Source organism: Oncorhynchus clarkii, chromosome 12 (genome assembly GCF_045791955.1).
Source record: "Oncorhynchus clarkii lewisi isolate Uvic-CL-2024 chromosome 12, UVic_Ocla_1.0, whole genome shotgun sequence".
Lineage (NCBI taxonomy): Eukaryota > Metazoa > Chordata > Actinopteri > Salmoniformes > Salmonidae > Oncorhynchus > Oncorhynchus clarkii.
The window spans coordinates 62610668-62629638 of NC_092158.1; the positions used below are offsets into that span (position 1 = coordinate 62610668).

An 18971-nucleotide genomic window follows, 5' to 3' on the forward strand; every position below is an offset into this window, starting at 1 on the left:
ATGCAATTATATAGGCTTGTTGTAAAACATTCATGCATTTTTAAACAGAAAGTCTAGTAGTTCAGTATGAGACAAATGTTAATTTACGCCTCATACAATTCACAGACGGTGGTGATTGTTTTTCAAAATGTTTTTAGTGCCCCTCCATTTTCCCACCACCCAAGTACCCTGAATGCAAACGTAGTCCCTGCAACTCCTCCTGCTGCCACCCTCCTCGCTAGTCGACTTTCCCTTCCCATCCGCTCTCTCCCACTATATCGCGAGAGATAGGGAGCACAGAAATATTCACGTTAGCAACAACTGTTATAAATTTATATTTATATCGCGGATATATGAACGAATTGTATAAAAAGCTGGCGCGTATAAATTACAATTCTAATGTAAGCCAACGCAAGATTACTAAATTAGTTGTTTTATTAATAGCTGGCTAGCTAATAATAATATCTAGGTAGCTAGCTAGCGATTCGCCTGTTGTCTGTAGCAAGTATGGGAGGCTAGCTAACTGTAAGTGGACACTATTTTGAAGACAAGCGTGTACAAGTGGGTAAACATAACATTACTTCAATTAGCTAGCACCCCTTATTCAACGATAATAGCCATAGTCTAGGTAGATACTATAACACACGATATCTCGCTACTATTAGCTGACTAAACCGCTGTTATTTAATTAAAAACAGCTAGCTAGGCTTACATTTTAGCTACATTGTTGAATATTGGCTAGTTAGCTACTTAGCTAACTGCTTCAAGCTGGTGCTTTTTATTTAGCTAGCTAACATGGTTCTGTTAAGATGGATGGCGTTGCTAGCTAACTGTGATGGGTCGCTAGTTAGCTCAGTAACTAGATTGTTTATCACGCGATGTGCTGGCTCTGGTTGCTAGTTAACGTTAGTTAAGCTAACATGACCTCACTGTGTGTCATTTTACCATGTCCATGCACTATCATTACTCCGTAATATCAGCTATCTAGTTAACTGTCTCTCCTCCTCTCCTTTAGGTTATTTTAGCCATCAAGCATTGGCCTCGAGTATCTGACTAGGCCGACAATGGTTTGTGAATTCCAGCTAACTTCGTTAGCCAGTAACGTCAGTACTATCCAGGCTCTCTGGATTGTTTACATCCAGCGCAAGTTTGCAAACTAGCTGGGTAATGTTATTAGCTAGCTAACGGGTTTCATACGCAGCCAGTTGTTTAGCTACAATAATCTAGCCAACAAGGTATTTTATTTATTTTGTTGGCAGTAAGGTAGTTAGTTAGCTATGCCACACTATATTTGGCTTTGCTACAGTGTGTGAAAGTGATTAAGCCACTAGTTATCTGAACACTGACAAATCAGTTGGTGTCTCACAAGCAACCATTTGGTTCTTCACCATATCTAGCTACCACATCTAGTACCGTTATGTGAAGATATCTAGCTAGCTAATTGAATGGGTTGTCAGTAAAACGGGTTGCTTAACCATTTGTTTTTATGGATGTAAAGCATTGACTCAATAAAAAAAAAAAAAACTTGACACAACTGTTGTGACCACTAGTCCAACAGACAACAACTACAGGTGGCAACCGGTGCTAGGGGTATTTGTATTAGTGTCAGTTGATTAGATATTGTAGATCATATTAGAGTTGGTTATGTCTCTGGAGAATATATGTAACAGGTAATGTGATGTATCACCATTGATTGTGCTTGTATTGTTTTCACAGGCTGCAGTTGGGTTCTTGTGGATGTGTGGTGGACCGTAAGCAGGGCGGCCACTTGTGAACCTCACCTATTTACCTCACCTCTGTCTTATACCTCCTCCCTGACACCGATTTTACCCTGTCTTTTATCATAGATATTTTTAAATGTATGAAAGCATGTTGCACAGAGACAGACCCCCTATATTTCTACCTCGTCTCAGTCTGTGCTCATCAGTGTGTTACAGTAGTCTTTTAGCTGAAGGTTTTAAATGGGGGTGAATCTACTCTATGCCTGGCATAGTACGGTACTTGAATTCCCACCCGTTTGTAAATTAGCCCTGAGGAGCTGTGCAGGTTTCATTAATTAACCTTAAGTGAGAAACCAAATAGCAGCCAGCTAGTTGGCTAATCAGCCCCCCCCCCACCCCACACGCCCTCCTGGTAGAATGAACGGCTCTCTTTTAACCCCACCTAGCCCGCGGGCAGCCAACTCCTCGCCGCTGCCCCTTTCACCCTCCCCTTCTCCGTCCCCTCCATCCCCCTCCCTGTTGCCCATGTTCCCTCGGCCACCCCCCCTGCCCCCTCCCTTGGCCCAGCCTCACCCCTCCTCGCTGTCGGACACCCCCACACCCTCTCCCTGCCTGAGCTGGACGGAGTTCTGTGAGCTGCATGCCCGCATGGCGGCCGGGGACTTTGCCCGCCACTTCCGGGCGTTCCTCCTGGAGAACCCTCACTACACCCCCGACTCTGCTGCCGCCTTCTGTCGCCGCTTCACTGACCGCTTTGTCCGACATTTCCAGAGCGAACTGGAGGGGGTGGCCGGGGCGCTGGGTACAGCCCCTGGGACGGAGGCGGAGAGCTGGGCCCCCCAATCAGACGCCACCTCCCTGGAAGAGGAGGCGGTCTCTCCCCCTCCTGTCACCGAGGGAGCCTCCTACCACCCCTGTGCCCCAGCCAACCCGGTAAGAGCCCTGCCCAAGCCTGCCTCCACACGACTGGTGTTGGAAACTAGAAGTGGGGACCAATTTCAAGACTCCTATGCTGTCACAACGGTCCTCCCCCCATCCTCCTCCTCCTCCTGCTCCTCCTCAGTGGGAGGAGGAAACAACGGCAGGCGGGAAGAGAGGGGTGCCCCAGTTACTGTTAAACACTTCACTGGCGTTGGCCCAGGAAATGGAGAAACAACAGCCGAGGAGGAGGACAGCTGGGCGGGCGTAACGGTCATGGAGGAGGAGGTGGAGCCAGATGAGGGGGAGGAGGAGCTGGAAGTTTGCTTGGACAATGAAGACCCCTCCCATATGCCCCAAACGCCTGCCTCCCCTTGCTCCGACACAACTTCTCCCCGCTCCAAGGGTAATGGCACCCCGGCCTCGGCAGGAAGCCAGTCCAAAACCAAACTGAAGAAGCGCTTCTCTCTGCGGAGTGTTGGGCGCAGCGTGCGGGGCAGTGTCCGGGGCATCCTGCACTGGCGCAGCTCGTCCAGCGACTCCCCCCAGAGCTCCTCCCAGCTGCCCTCCAGCTACAGCTACACAATGGGGGTCCAGGACGCTTGCACCGGCTCTTCCTCCAAGAGGAACTATGGCACTCAGCCCCCTACACCCACCTCCTCCATGCCTGTCTCCCTCTCCCTGCCCCTCTCCCTCCCCCACTCCTCCTCCTCTTCCCTGCCCCCGTCTTCCTCCAGCAGTGCCACCTCCCTCTCGCTATCGGAGGCACGGGACCGCCGGCGGAGCAATGGCGAGGGGGGAGAGAAGGAGAAGTGGAGCCACCGGCTGGAGAAGCTGCGTCTGTCTCGCTCCCCGCCCCCCGTTCTCTCTTCGGCACCCACTTCGGCCGTGGTGTCACCTTCTTCCGGCCTGCCCCCCAGCAGCAGCAGCAGCGCCACCCCGAGGAAGACAGGCCGGCTGGTGAGGGAGGGCGGAGTCAGCGTCAGCTCCTCCATGCCAGATGAGTTTGCCGGGAGCCACGGTGGTTTCCCTGGCTTTTCCTTCGGCCTGCTGCACCACGGCACACAAGAACACAACAACGCTGGTACTGGCTTAAACAACACCTCATCCACCGCTAACGCCGCTCAGACAGCTGCAGTGCAGCCTCTCGTCCCTGGGGGCACTGTGGGCTGGAGGGGTGGTCGGTGGCACAAGTGCCGACTGGTCCTGAGGGAGAGGGACAAGGAGGGGGAGCGCGGCGAGGAGTACTATCTGGAGTTCTTCATCCCGCCTAAAGTGAGTGAGACACCTGTTCAGTGCAACTCGATATTAGGAAGATATTCTTAATGTTTGGAGTATATAGCTGCCCCAAAAAAATCATATTTGATAATGATACATTAATAAGTTTGCAATTTTATTTTCATGTGAACATAATTAATGATGAAATTTAAACGCAATACTCCAGTTTGCATTTTCAAGTTTCACAGGTTTTGTTTAATTTCCCACCAGATAACACTGCCATATTGAGAAATACAATTATTGGAAGATAAAGTTCACATTTGTAATTGTACTACATTATACTGATAGCATTATTTGTGACAAAAAAAATCTAATTTAATGTGCAATTTAGCAATGCTTATTCTTTACAAGGTACAACATTTTAATTCAAATCTTTATTGGGTTAAACTATGTTGTTCCTCCCATTTTTGATTTAATTTCCTCATAGTCATTTGTTATCCTGGCCACGTTAACTTATATCTGTCTATAATAAAACTATTTTGTAGGGAAAACTAATTCTGATTGGCTGGGCCTGGCTCTCCAGAGGGTGGGGGCCATCGGAGTAGATTGTGTATCTTTGATGTAACACTGAGACATGACAACCTATCAACATGCTCCTTTGGAATGCTTGGAGATGAATGATGTCATTGGCAGGCATTGTGAAAATTGCACAATTTCTCTGAGTGCACAGATGTGTCTTATTCAATGTTCTTCTCTGTCCCCCTGTCTCAGTCCTCCAAGCCCAGGCTGACTATCCCATGCTGCTCTATTGTGGATGTGAGGAGCACCACAGCCCTGGAGGTGCCTGACAAGGAGAACACCTTCCTCCTGCAGGTGATGCTCTGCTCTGTCCATCCTTTCATTTCCCCTTTCTTGTTCTCTCAGTAAATTCTGTTCAGGTAGCCAGTTCCTGTTCATCTTGCATCTGTAGACTGACTTGTATTTCGCTCTCTTTCTCACACCCTCTCTCTCTCGCCCCCCTCTTTCACCTGCCCTTTCTCTTCACTCTCTCGCTAACCCTATTTCTCTATGTCAGTTGGAGGGACAGGTGCAGTATGTGATTGAGACGCGAGATGCTGTGCAGATGAGAGCTTGGTTGAGTGACATCAGGAACGGTATATGTATCAGGTAAGCAAATTGTGTGTTAAGTTGAAAGAAAACTCTTAAGTCAGTGATTAGGGGGGGGGGGGGGGGGGGGCAGTCAGTCAGTCAGTGAGAGTTAAGAGGGACCATATATATGCTTGTCAAATATTGATGAGGTCAGTAGAAGTGACACCCCAGCTACTGTAGAGCAAGCTTTGTGTATCTTGACTCTACAGTGAACAGGAGGACATAGAAGCTGTGTGTGGGGGACCCATGGACATCAGTGGAATGCCAGAATTCAGTGACCGCCTCTCTCAAGGTGAGTGGGGCATCCCAAATCGACCCCTAGACACCTCACCAAGCTACTACTCTTAGACCAGTATACACCAACCAGTCAATCGCGGTTCTAGTCAACTAGGCATTCCTAGTCGATCGCCGAACATTTCTTTGCGCTCCTCTTTTTTAAAATGTATTTTTTTTGCCTTCAGCCATTGGTGGTAGATGGACTTGATTCGGCAGCCCTGTGCGCCGGGTAGGCAAAGTCTTCCCATTTTGAACCATTTCATTTGTCTGAAGGAACAAACTCTGCCTACCCGGCAGACCTGTAGTGCTAAATCAAGTGCGCCTACTGCGCTGGCCAATCGGATAGCTCAAATCACCGTGCCAGTAGCTTCCACTACCCCACAGCAAAGTTTGATACTGGCCTAAATGGGATTTTAATGACTTTTAAAACCCTGACCAGAGAGACTGTCAAAGAATACAGCAAACACATTTCAAAACATAGAAAACGTGTATCGATTAGGACCGGGGTTTTTATTATTATTATTAACGGCTCGTCGTGTCTATTTTAATGTCGACTAATAATTCACTTTCTCTGGTCATAGGAGCAACGTGAATTTGTGCATGAGGCAGAAATAATGCGGTGTGACTCGAGTTTGGTCATCAGACTGTCTCCCCCTCTCTCTGGTCAGTCTCACCGGAGGAAAAGGAGAGATCGGGGGACCGTGAGAGGCGGACCCTCTGCTGTTCTCGCTCTCCCCTCCATCCGCTGAGACTGACCATCAGATGCAGATACAACCAGACATGGAAACGGTTTGTGGGTTTATGAAATGCACATTCCTTTATTGAATATAATATGTGTATGATGCCTTGTCCTTTGGCGCTGTCGATGTAGCCTGTAGAGCGAAACGCAGGTTGCGAGTTCCCCCGGCGATTCATTTGGTTTTGGCAGCAGCAATTTGTTTGTTGCACTGCATGTAATGTTTCTTATCATGCCTTTTCTTATCAGTGTTACAATTGAAGTGCAGAGTTCGGTAATCATTATGTGGTGTAAAATAATTATTTAAAAAAACGTAGCCTACCTGTGAAATGTTTGTTCTTCTGTCATGCTCCTGCTGAGACGGGAGGTGGGGTCAAACGGAGCTTCTTCTTCTTTGGGATTTGGTTGTCAGATCGCATCCAACTTTTAGGTGCATACACCGCCACCTACTGTACCGGTGTAAGGCCATCCACGGCCTACCTACATTCAATTATTTGATACGGTAATATATAAAATTGAGACAAAGGGAAATTGCCCAGCCAACTATTAGCCCTCTCTACAAAACCCACCACCCCATTCCACTATTTAACCCTATCAAGTCCTACTTCAGACCAACGGTCTGAGAGGACAGAACACTACCACTCAACACCCCTGCAACTGTTCTGCAATAAAAGTATTTCTCTTCTTCCTCTATTTTCTGCAGTACAATTAACAACCAAGGCAATAAATGCTAAAAAGTCCACTGTACTGAAGCACATATTCTTCCCATCTCTCAGGATCCCTCACCCGGGTCCCCATCTTCCTCTACCACTCTTTTCACTGCTTCGGGATATGACACTTTCTGTACTACTCTAACCCTGGCTACCTCAAATGTCCCTTTCTCTCACCGGACACCTCCAAACTCCAGTTTCATGGGAACCCCCACAACTAACGTATTACTTTCTCCTCCGATACCACACATTCCTTCGTCTCATGCCCTCCTTTCTCACATCAAGGCAGCTCCCTCCGACACACGTAACATGCCCATAAACTTGACACCTAAAACACTATTTTATTTTTGGAACAAAAGCTATCACGGGGTAATTGACACTTCCTACCCATGAACTTATCTGGCAAAGACTGCATCAAAACTCAGCTTGACAGACGTTGTCTTCTCCGTTTCCCCACGCTCTCCACCAAATCTACAACTCACCAAACGGCGGGAATCTTCAATTTCAACTGCTCCTCCTCAACACTTAATGCCATCCCCGTTATCACTCCTTTCAACGGCACCCTGCTCTGCAAAGCAAGTCATCATTGTTGTCCCTAATCGCGTAATGCGGAGCACTCACTCCCTCTGGGGTGAATGTAACACAATAAATCATCACGAGTCCACACCGAGTTAACTTCACCAGCTCAACAGTCCCCAACCTGACACCACATATGGATCAGCCAAAATACAAGGTCCCATTCGCTCTACAAATCTCACTCCCACTGGGCCAGAATCATCCTCAGGGCAAGGCCCGAATTCGGCGGTCCTCACTTTCGCCAAGGTTCCATCATGGATGGACTTCACGCCGACCTTCCTCACTACACCACTTCTCTCTATATTCAACTTCTTCTCAGCAGTCAGCAATGCACCTGCCACCACAGTTAATTCATCCTCACTCTAATCACCTTCAATTGCCATGGGGCACACAACGTTCAGCAAACTGCTCGGCCACACGATGCCATACACGTTGTTTGCCATCTGCCCAGTACAATTGAAACTGGGATTCATCCGTGAAGAGCACACTTCTCCAGTGGCCATCGAAGGTGAGCATTTGCCCACTGAAGTCTGTTACGACACTGAACTGCAGTCGGGTCAAGACCTTGGTGAGGACAATGAACACGCAGATGAGCTTCCCTTAGACGGGTTCTGACAGTTTGTGCAGAAGTTCTTTGGTTGTACTGACCCTCAGTGGCTGGTGGCTGGTTTCAGATGATCCCACAGGTGAAGAAGCTGGATGTTGGAGGCGGCTTATGGTAGAGAAATGAACATTAAATTATCTGGCAACCGCTCTGGTGGACATTCCTGCGGTCAGCAATCCAATTGCACGCTCCCTCAACTTGAGACATCTGTGGCATTGTGTTGTGACAAAACTGCACATTTTAGGGTGGCCTTTTATTGCCCCCAGCACAAGGTTCACCTGTGTAATGATCATGCTGTTTAATCAGCTTTTTGATATGCCACACCTGTCAAGTGGATGGATTATCTTGGCAAAGGAGAAATGCTCACTAACAGGGTACTAATTTTTATTAATTTTTTTTATTTTACCTTTATTTAACTAGGCAAGTCAGTTAAGAACAAATTCTTATTTTCAATGACGGCCTAGGAACAGTGGGTTAACTGCCTGTTCAGGGGCAGAACGACAGATTTGTACCTTGTCAGCTCGGGGATTTGAACTTGCAACCTTCCGGTTACTAGTCCAACGCTCTAACCACTAGGCTACCCTGCCGCCCCAGGGTAGCCTAATTGTGCACAACATTTCGAGAAATAAGCTTTTTGTGCATATGGAACATTTCTGGGATCTTTTATTTCAGCTCAAGAAATGGGACCAACACTTTACATGTTGTGTTTTATATTTTTGTTCAGTGCATGTTTATTGTGCTGTTCAGGCCTTTATGTAAGGTAATTTTTACCATTGATTTATGATTAGTCTAAAATTGCACAGTCCAAGGTGAGGCCTGATGGGAATTGTACTTGAAAGCCTGTCATTTCATTGGTTGCCGTGCTGGCTGAACGCTATAATTTCAGTTATTGATTGAAGCTTGGTTTCTTTGGAGCTCAACCTTTTATTTGATTAATTCTCCAGTGTATGTTCTTGTCCAGTTATTGTTATGTTTGTGATTTTTGATTTACATAGTGTACAGTTTTCCAGCTGCTCCACCTCAGCGCTGTAAATAAACACCCTCCATTCTGAGTTTGCCCCGTATTGAAGTGTCTGCCTCCTCACTGAAACCTCCACTGCTAGGGTGGCCTCCGTTACAGGCCTACTGCAATAAACCTTATTCCTACAGAACTGTTCTTATTTGGTAAATGTTGCATAGGCTTACATTTAAAACAAAATATATGTTTAGAAACAGTTCTGAGCTGTAGATCTCGGCTTGCATTTTTAAAGTGAACTTGGCTCAGAAAAGTTTGGTGACCACTGCCTTAGACACTTAATCTGTAAGAATCTACAAACAGCAGACATGTAGCATAAGGTAAGGGGGAGCTACTACCATATTCCTTACCTATCCCATCTTTTCAAATATGTCTGCACAGGATAGGATCGAAGAGCCCATTTGGGATTGTTGTGTGACGATTTCCCTGTTTCAATTTTTTTTTGCAGCTTTACAAATATACAGTTGGATCACTTAACACCTGATACAGAAAGCGAGATGAAAAAAGTTGTTTTAACTCTTGAGTCCAATGTTTCGTTGCTGTTTGAAAGTAAAATCTGGTTAAATAAATAATAGGACTGATGTTTTTGCTCCTGTCCTGTTGCAGTGTGTTATGGAGGTGTGGGCGGCTCCTCCCCGCTGATGGACCCTCTCCCTCCAGAATTACCGCCCCGCGCCCCTCTGGACGAATCAGACGGACGCGTGGGTGGAGCCGGCCTGGGCACACCATTTGCGGAGACGCCAGATGCCACAGGTGAAGCCTTAGCACACACGCAAAAGCACTCACATACAAACACGCATGCACACCAGAATGTACAGGGCAAGTCTGGTGACATTTTTTTTTTTTTGTCTAATATTTTCATCAATCCCTCATCCATCCATCCCCTCATCCCTCCTCACCTCCCCAGGTTCCTTCCTGTTCTCAGATGTGGCGGAGGCGGTGGAGCACCCTCTGAGCGAGTGCCAGTGGTTCCACGGGACGTTGTCGCGCCTGAAGGCGGCCCAGCTTGTGCTGGCAGGGGGTACGGCCAGCCACGGCGTCTTCCTTGTGCGCCAAAGCGAGACACGCCGCGGGGAGTACGTCCTCACCTTCAACTTCCAAGGCAAGGCCAAGGTACAAGAGACGGAAGAGTGTGTGTCAAATCACATTTTATTTGTCACCTGGTGTAGACTTTAATGTAAAATGCTTGCTGACGAGCCCTTCCCAACAATGCAGAGTTTTAAAATTGAAATAGTAACAAGAGGAATACAATATAATACATAAGAATGGAGCTTACATACAAGGAGTACCAGTACCAGATCAATGTGGGGCTACATACAGGGAGTAACAGTACCAGATCAATGTGGGGCTACATACAAGGAGTACCAGTACCAGATCAATGTGGGGCTACATACAGGGAGTAACAGTACCAGATCAACGTGGGGCTACATACAGGGAGTAACAGTACCAGATCAATGTGGGGCTACATACAGGGAGTAACAGTACCAGATCAATGTGGGGCTACATACAAGGAGTAACAGTACCAGATCAATGTGGGGCTACATACAAGGAGTAACAGTACCAGATCAATGTGGGGCTACATACAAGGAGTACCAGTACCAGATCAATGTGGGGCTACATACAGGGAGTAACAGTACCAGATCAATGTGGGGCTACATACAAGGAGTACCAGTACCAGATCAATGTGGGGCTACATACAGGGAGTAACAGTACCAGATCAATGTGGGGCTACATACAGGGAGTAACAGTACCAGATCAATGTGGGGCTACATACAAGGAGTAACAGTACCAGATCAAGGTGGGGCTACATACAAGGAGTAACAGTACCAGATCAATGTGGGGCTACATACAAGGAGTACCAGTACCAGATCAATGTGGGGCTACATACAGGGAGTACCAGTACCAGATCAATGTGGGGCTACATACAAGGAGTAACAGTACCAGATCAATGTGGGGCTACATACAAGGAGTAACAGTACCAGATCAATGTGGGGCTACATACAAGGAGTAACAGTACCAGATCAATGTGGGGCTACATACAAGGAGTAACAGTACCAGATCAATGTGGGGCTACATACAAGGAGTAACAGTACCAGATCAATGTGGGGCTACATACAAGGAGTAACAGTACCAGATCAATGTGGGGCTACATACAAGGAGTAACAGTACCAGATCAATGTGGGGCTACATACAAGGAGTAACAGTACCAGATCAATGTGGGGCTACATACAAGGAGTAACAGTACCAGATCAATGTGGGGCTACATACAAGGAGTACCAGTACCAGATCAATGTGCAGCTACATACAGGGAGTAACAGTACCAGATCAATGTGGGGCTACATACAAGGAGTAACAGTACCAGATCAATGTGGGGCTACATACAAGGAGTAACAGTACCAGATCAATGTGGGGCTACATACAAGGAGTAACAGTACCAGATCAATGTGGGGCTACATACAAGGAGTAACAGTACCAGATCAATGTGGGGCTACATACAAGGAGTAACAGTACCAGATCAATGTGGGGCTGCATACAGGGAGTAACAGTACCAGATCAATGTGGGGCTACATACAAGGAGTAACAGTACCAGATCAATGTGGGGCTACATACAAGGAGTAACAGTACCAGATCAATGTGGGGCTACATACAAGGAGTACCAGTACCAGATCAATGTGGGGCTACATACAAGGAGTACCAGTACCAGATCAATGTGGAGCTAAATACAGGGAGTACCAGTACCAGATCAATGTGCAGCTACATACAGGGAGTACCAGTACCAGATCAATGTGCAGCTACATACAGGGAGTACCAGTACCAGATCAATGTGGAGCTAAATACAGGGAGTACCAGTACCAGATCAATGTTGAGCTAAATACAGGGAGTACCAGTACCAGATCAATGTGGAACTAAATACAGGGAGTACCAGTACCAGATCAATGTGGAACTAAATACAGGGAGTACCAGTACCAGATCAATGTGGAGCTACATACAGGGAGTACCAGTACCAGATCAAAGTGCAGAGGTACGAGTTGCTTGAGGTAGATATATACATGAAGGCAGTGTAAAGTGACTAGGCATCAGGATAGATAATAAGAGTAAAATAAAGAACAGAGCAGCAGCAGCAAATTATGTTTGTGTTGTCAGTCTGCGTGTAGGTGTTCTGTGTGTGTAGGTTTTGGTTGTGTGTGTGTGTGTGTGTGTATACATGCAAAAAACAAACGGCTCTTTTTCAGGACCTTTCAAAGATAATTTGTAAAATCCAAATAACTTCACAGATCTTCATTGTAAAGTGTTTATACACTGTTTCCCATGCTTGTTCGTTGAACCATAAACAATTAATGAACATGCACCTGTGGAACGGTCGTTAAGACACTAACAGCTTACAGACGGTAGGCAATTAAGGTCACAGTTATGAAAACTTAGGACACTAAAGAGGCCTTTCTACTGACTCTGGAAAACTGCAAAAGAATGATGCCCAAGGGTCCCTGCTCATCTGCGTGAATGTGCCTTAGGCATGCTGCAACAAGGCATGAGGACTGCAGATCTGGCCAGGGCAATAAATTGCAATGTCCATACTGAGACGCCTAAGACAGCGCTACAGGGAGACCATACGGACAGCTGATCGTCCTCGCTGTGGCAGACCACTTGTAACAACGCCTGCACAGAATCGGTACATCTGAACATCACACCTGCGGGACAGGTACAGGATGGCAACAACAACAGCCCGAGTTACACCAGGAACCCACAATCCCTCCATCAGTGCTCAGACTGTTCGCAATAGGCTGAGAGAGGCTGGATTGAGGGCTTGTAGGCCTGTTGTAAGGCAGGTCCTCACCAGACATCACCGGCAACGACATCGCCTACGGGCACAAACCCACCGTCGCTGGACCAGACAGGACTGGCAAAAAGCACTCTTCACTGACGAGTTACGGTTTTGTCTCATCAAATCAAAGTTTATTTGTCACGTGCGCTGAATACAACAGGTAGACCTTAGAGTGAAATGCTTACTTACAGGCGCTAACCAATAGTGCAAAAAAGGTATTAGGTAAACAATAAAGTAAAGTAAAGAAATAAAACATCAGTAAAAAGACGGGCTATATACAGTAGCGAGGCTATGAAAGTAGTGAGGCTACATACAGGGGTGATGGTCGGATTCGTGTTTATCGTCGAAGGAATTTAGCGTTACACCGAGGCCTGTTCATTTGAAGCGGGGATCGATTTGGAGGTGGTGGGTCTGTTATGGTCTGGGGCGGTGTGTCACAGCATCGTCGGACAGAGCTTGTTGTCATTGCAGGCAATCTCAATGCTGTGCGTTACAGGGAATACATCCTTCTCCCTCATGTACCCTTCCTGCAGGCTCATCCTGACATGACCCTCCAGCATGACAATGTCACCAGCCATACTGCAAGACAGGAATGTCAGTGTTCTGCCATGGCCAGCGACGAGCCCGTAGCTCAATCCCATTGAGCACGTCTGGGACCTGTTGGAACGGCGGGTGAGGGCTAGAGCCACTCCCCCCAGAAATGTCTGAGAACTTGCAGGTGCCTTGGTGGAAGAGTGGGGTAACATATCTCACAGCAGGAACTGGCAAATCTGGTGCAGTCCATGAGGAGGAGATGCACTGCAGTACTTAGTATCTAGTGTGGCCACCCGCTGCATTGACTGTTACTTTTGATTTTGACCCCCCCCCTTTGTTCAGGGACACATTATTCAATTTCTGTTAGTCACATGTCTGTGGAACTTGTTCAGTTTATGTCTCAGTTGTTGAATCTTATGTTCATTTCTAATATTAATGTTAATTTAGCTGAAAATAAACACAGTTTACAGTGAGGACGTTTCTTTTTTTGCAGAGTTTACATACACATGTGGGTCAGTGCAAGATACAGGTATTGCAGTTAGTATGGGTACCATTATTTGACTATTTAGCAGTCTGGCTATTTAGCAGTCTTATGGCTTGGGGGAAGAAGCTGTTTCTGAGCCTGTTCCTCTGAGAGCCAATGCTCTGGTACTGTTTGCTGGGCGGTAGCAGAGTAAACAGTCCATGACTTGGGTGGCTGGAGTCTTTAGCAATTTCTCTGGCCTTTCTCGGGCACTGCCTGGTGTAGAGGTCCTGGATGGCAGGCAGCTTGGCTCCAGTGATGTACTGGGCTGTCCGCACCACCCTCTGTAGCGCATTGCGCATTTGCCATACCAAGTGGTGATGCATCCAGTCAAAGTACTCTCGATGTTACAAAGGAACTTGAAACTCTCGACCCACTCCACAACAGCCCTTTGAATGGGGGGGCGTGCTCACTCCTCTTTCTCCTATAGTCCACAATCAGCTCCAAGGTCTTACTGACGTCGAGGGAGAGTTGTTGTCCTGCAGGTGTCTTTCACGCAAGGCACAGTGTTATATTCCTCAAAGCGAGCATAAAAGGCATTTAGCTCGTTTAGCTCGAGTTCTGCATCGCTGGGCAACTCATGGCTGGGTTTCCCTTTGTAAATCCGCTATCGTCTGCAAGCCTTGCCACTTACGACGAGCGTCGGAGATGGTGGAATATTATTACACTTTCCTCCTATATTGTCCTTGTGTGAAAGAGAGAGTAAGACAGTATTGATGTTTACATGTGTGTTGGAAAGTACCAGTGTGTTTGTATGTGAAATGATAGGGGAAGCATCTGTACCATGTTAGGAGGTATACCTGCTAAGTAGCACCCAAAGCTAACCCATACCCCCCTCTCTTCTCCCTTCTTTTGTTTCTGCTCTCTCTCTCTCTCTCCCTCTCCCTCTCTCCCTCTCCGCTGCAGCACCTGCGTTTGTCTCTGAACGAGGACGGCCAGTGCCGGGTGCAGCACCTGTGGTTCCAGTCCATATTCGACATGCTGGAGCACTTCCGCGTGCACCCAATCCCCCTGGAGTCTGGGGGTGCCTCGGACGTCACTCTCATCAGCTTTGTGGGCGCCACCGCCGTCCGGCAGCCAGGTAACCGGTCAGGGGTGAAAGGTCACAGGATATTCCACTAGGATGAAACGACACTGGTTTTACACTGGCCTCTAAAGGCACGTCTTGGGTGTTGTATGTCCGGTGTATGTGTTTTATGCATTATGATTGGGTTACACTATGCTGTTACGTCAGTGAATCAATATAGTGTGCGTGTGTATCATCCCATTGAAGATATGTGTACAGGCCATAAGTAATGTTGTGTGTGCTAAAACATGGCCACTACATGATGTTTCTGTCAATGTCGTTATAACATAAGACTGGCCGCTTTGCATCCTCATCCTGTGTCCACTACAGCATGCATGCTTACGTACACACACTGGAGTGGCTCCGCATGGCTTGGTCCCATCAATTTGCACTGATGCTCCCACCCATACACCCCTGCCTCTTAAACCCCCCCCCCCCCCCCACACACACACACAATTCCAAATCAACCCCTAGACCATACTACCCTCTATGTCCCTAGGCCCTAGCACTCTACCTCCTTTCCTTCTACACCCTTCTTTCCAACCCCCCACCCCCGTGCCTTCCAGAGCTCTGATTGGCTGTCTCTTATTGTGTTTTCGTTGGGTCATTCTTCGCAGGCCGGGACAGGGCAGGCAGCCGGCCCACAGTCTGTGATGTCATCACCACGCGCCACCCTGACTCTCCATCAACCCCCATCTCTGACTGTGTGTAAGTGAGACCAGACTCCACAGAGAGAGAGACACCGAGAGAGGGAGGGAGACGTAGTGGGAGAGAGACGGCAAGAGGGAGAGAGAGGTGGCGAGAGGGGGAGAGACCTACAGAGAAAGACGGCGAGAGAGAGACAGACCGAGGGCGCGAGAGAGAGACAGACCGAGGGCGCGAGAGAGAGACAGACCGAGGGCGCGAGAGAGAGACAGACCGAGGGCGCGAGAGAGAGACAGACCGAGGGCGCGAGAGAGACAGACCGAGACCTCGAGCGACCTCAAGCGAGGGCAACGGCGAGAGAGAGATCCAGAGTGAGAGAGAGAGATCCAGAGTGAGAGAGAGAGACCTAGAGTGAGAGAGAGAGACCCAGAGCGAGAGAGAGAGACCCAGAGCGAGAGAGAGAGACCCAGAGCGAGAGAGAGAGACCCAGAGCGAGAGAGAGAGACCCAGAGCGAGAGAGAGACCCAGAGCGAGAGAGAGAAAGACGGCAAAAGAGACAGAGAGATATCTAGAGTGAGAGAGACAGCGATCTAGTGAGAGACCTAGAGAGAAAGACAGTGAGAAAGAGGCAGCATGAGAAAGAGACAGACCGAGACAGAGAGGGAGAGAAAGAGCTAGAGACCCAGAGCGAGAGAGGGACCCAGAGCGGGACCGAGAGACACCCCCAGAGCGAGGGACAGCAAGAAAGAGACGGCAAGAAAGAGACCTAGAGAGAGGAGAATGCTCGACTGGGAGAGACCTAGTGAGGGAAAGATGGCGAGAGCGAGAGAGATCTAGAGTGAGAGAGACAGTGACCTAGAGAGAATGATGGCGGAGAGAGGCAGCATGAGAGAGACAGAGAGAAGGAGAAACCGAGAGAAAGACCTAGAGCGAGAGAGACCTAGAGCTAGCCAGCGAGAGAGACCTAGAGCTAGCCAGCGAGAGAGACCTAGAGCTAGCCAGCGAGAAGGACCTAGAGAGAGAGACGCCGGCGAGAGAGAGAAACCGATGGAACGCACTATAGCGCGAGTGTAGAGCTAGCTAGTGGCCATTCACCTCAGTGTACTGCTCAGTCTTCCAGTGAAGTTAGTCTGTACTAACCTTATCTAGAACTGGACCTACCATAGAGTATTTTTGAGAACACAGATCACCCCTAGAGCAATGACTTGAGAGACCACCTCTGCTATAGAATGTTGTATCTGCTAAAAAGTTTAGGGCCATGTAGAATCTTCATAGAACATTTTCAGACGATGCGTTGTTTTGTGTTTTACATTAAATGCATTCAATAGACGGGAACAAGGTGTGTATGTGAGCGCACAGTGTGTTTGTGTGTGTCTCGACTGATTCCATGACATGGACCTGTCACACAGACGTCGCGGCCATGACACTCACTCTGTCTCTCCCCCTCTTCCTCCTCCTCTTCTCCCTTCTCACCACTCGCTCTCTGGAAATGTCACCTTTTTATCTTGTCCCCCGCCCGCCCCTCCTTTATTTACACCTTTTACCACTCTTTCTTTCTCTGCTTTTCTCTCTCGGCTGTTCTTTCCTCCCACCAGACTTGACCAGCAGACCCCGTAGCCCCCCCCAGCCTCCTCCTCCACCCCTGCCCCCCGGCCGGCCGCCACCCCCATCCCCACCCCAGGAACAAGGGAACGAGACCGAGCTGGGAGGAGGTGGGGGAGGCACTGCAGCAACTGCAGGAGGAGGTGAAGGAGCGGAGGACTGGGAGGAGAGGGAAGCTCCTCTTCGCCAACTGGAGGGGGTGGAGGGCGAAGAGCGGGAAGGAGGGAGGGCAAGAGCCATTGACAACCAGTACTCCTTCTTCTGAGGAGGGAGGGGGGTGTTTGTGCGAAAGGTAGAGTGGAGGAGGCGGGAGTCATAGCCATTCATAACCAGTATTTGTATTTTGTTACGAGACTGTGAGGGGAAGGGGTTAGAAGGATGTACTAACACTATTAAAACACAAGCATTCTGGGAGATTCAGCCAGATGGAGAGAAAGAGAAAACGGGTGAAAGAGAAGAGAGAGGGATGGGAGCACCTTACAACACTAAGTAAAGGTACACTAATGTTTAGCGAGATAAGCTTTTTGCCGGTACACCTCTTGGTACGCTTTTTGTAGACTTTTGAATCCATTTATGGATGTAGGTAGTGAGCGATATCCTCTGAACCCAGCAGTACCATACCTCAATATCCTGCAGACATTCTACTGGCCAGCAGTACACTTTCAGAGGTAGAGATGGAGGACAACCATATACTTACTAGGTGGCAAAGAGACTAGGCTAGAACCGGCAGGCAGGATACATATACCTCAATCACTCTTTCAACCTCACTCTTTCTCTCCGTCTCTCTTTTTCTCTCCACTCATTTTCTGGTTTTCTTTAATGGTAGAGAAGTGGCCAGAGGTAGAGAGAGCGATTATATCTATCCTTCACATAAAAAAAAAATGCTTTGTTATTGATGATAATAATAATAATGATATGATTAACAATAATGATAAAGGAAATAATGATGATGGTCGGAAATAATAGTATTAATTTTATTTTTAAAATGCCTTTTATTGTATGTTGTTTACTCTGTAATGCGTAACACTTGTTCCTGCCCCCATTCGGTTATTTCAGTTGAAGTTTGTTTGCCTTTTAAAAATATTCCTAAGCCTCATACTCAGTCTTTCCCTCGCACTCATACAGTCCTCTCCTCCTGGACCTCATCCAAATTGAATTTTAATGTGCAGAAATAGAAAATAAGAAAAATATAAAGGGGGGGGGGGAGAGAGACATTTTTCTACTTGTGCCTTTCTTTGTTATCACCTCTGTCGTACTCCTTCAACCTGTGCCTGGGTTGTGTGGCCATGTCCGTCTTTCTGCCATTCAGTTCAGTGCCTCTTTCTTTCTCTTTGTATCCCCCTCCTTCCTCTGTTTATACCTTCACTTCTTCTGTTTGTCCTCTACTCTGAGCTTTGTCATCTTTTACACATCTTACCCCCATCCCCCTGTTCATCCTTTTCAAATGTTGATCTCTATTTGTGCCTTTCTGTCTCTGTCGCTCTCTCTTTTGCTGGGACCTTGTGTTGACGGTGGGCAGGGTTTTGTCCAACCTGTGTGGTTAGTTTCAGGTACAACATTGAATTAAATGATATGATATAATATAATTATACTGAAACATTTTGGCCTCGTGTGTTGTTGCTTTGGTTCACTGTAATTGTTTCTTACTGAATAAAGGGGAAGGATGTAAAGGAATGTTACAGTAATTCTTGTAGTTTTGGGTTGCCACAAAGTCAAATAGCTATATCATGAAAACAAAAATTATTTTTTGGGTCATAATTTATGGTTAGGCATACGGTTAGCAATGGGGTTACGGTTCGGGTTATGTTTAAAATCCGATTTTAAGAAGATACATTTTAGATCTAGGCGGGGTTTGGTTGGAAACTAGTGATGACCG

The 18971-nt window shown here is 47.5% G+C and overlaps 1 protein-coding gene across 2 annotated transcripts; it reads left to right on the forward strand.

The window, feature by feature from the left end:
• The first annotated feature begins 237 nt into the window (after positions 1-237).
• Positions 238-18765, forward strand: LOC139420954 (SH2B adaptor protein 1). 2 transcript variants are annotated; one of them, XM_071171389.1, is made up of 11 exons: positions 238-540; positions 995-1046; positions 1696-3893; positions 4608-4709; positions 4912-5003; positions 5195-5277; positions 9509-9655; positions 9810-10015; positions 14689-14863; positions 15466-15556; positions 17089-18765. In XM_071171389.1, the coding sequence occupies exons 3-11, from the start codon at positions 2118-2120 to the stop codon at positions 17108-17110; spliced, it is 2694 nt and encodes an 897-aa protein (XP_071027490.1). In that variant the 5' UTR covers positions 238-540; positions 995-1046; positions 1696-2117; the 3' UTR covers positions 17111-18765. The 2 variants fall into 2 exon arrangements, with proteins under 2 accessions (XP_071027490.1, XP_071027491.1); XM_071171390.1 differs by lacking the exon at positions 995-1046 and having other exon boundaries at positions 266-540.
• The last annotated feature ends 206 nt before the right edge of the window (positions 18766-18971 follow it).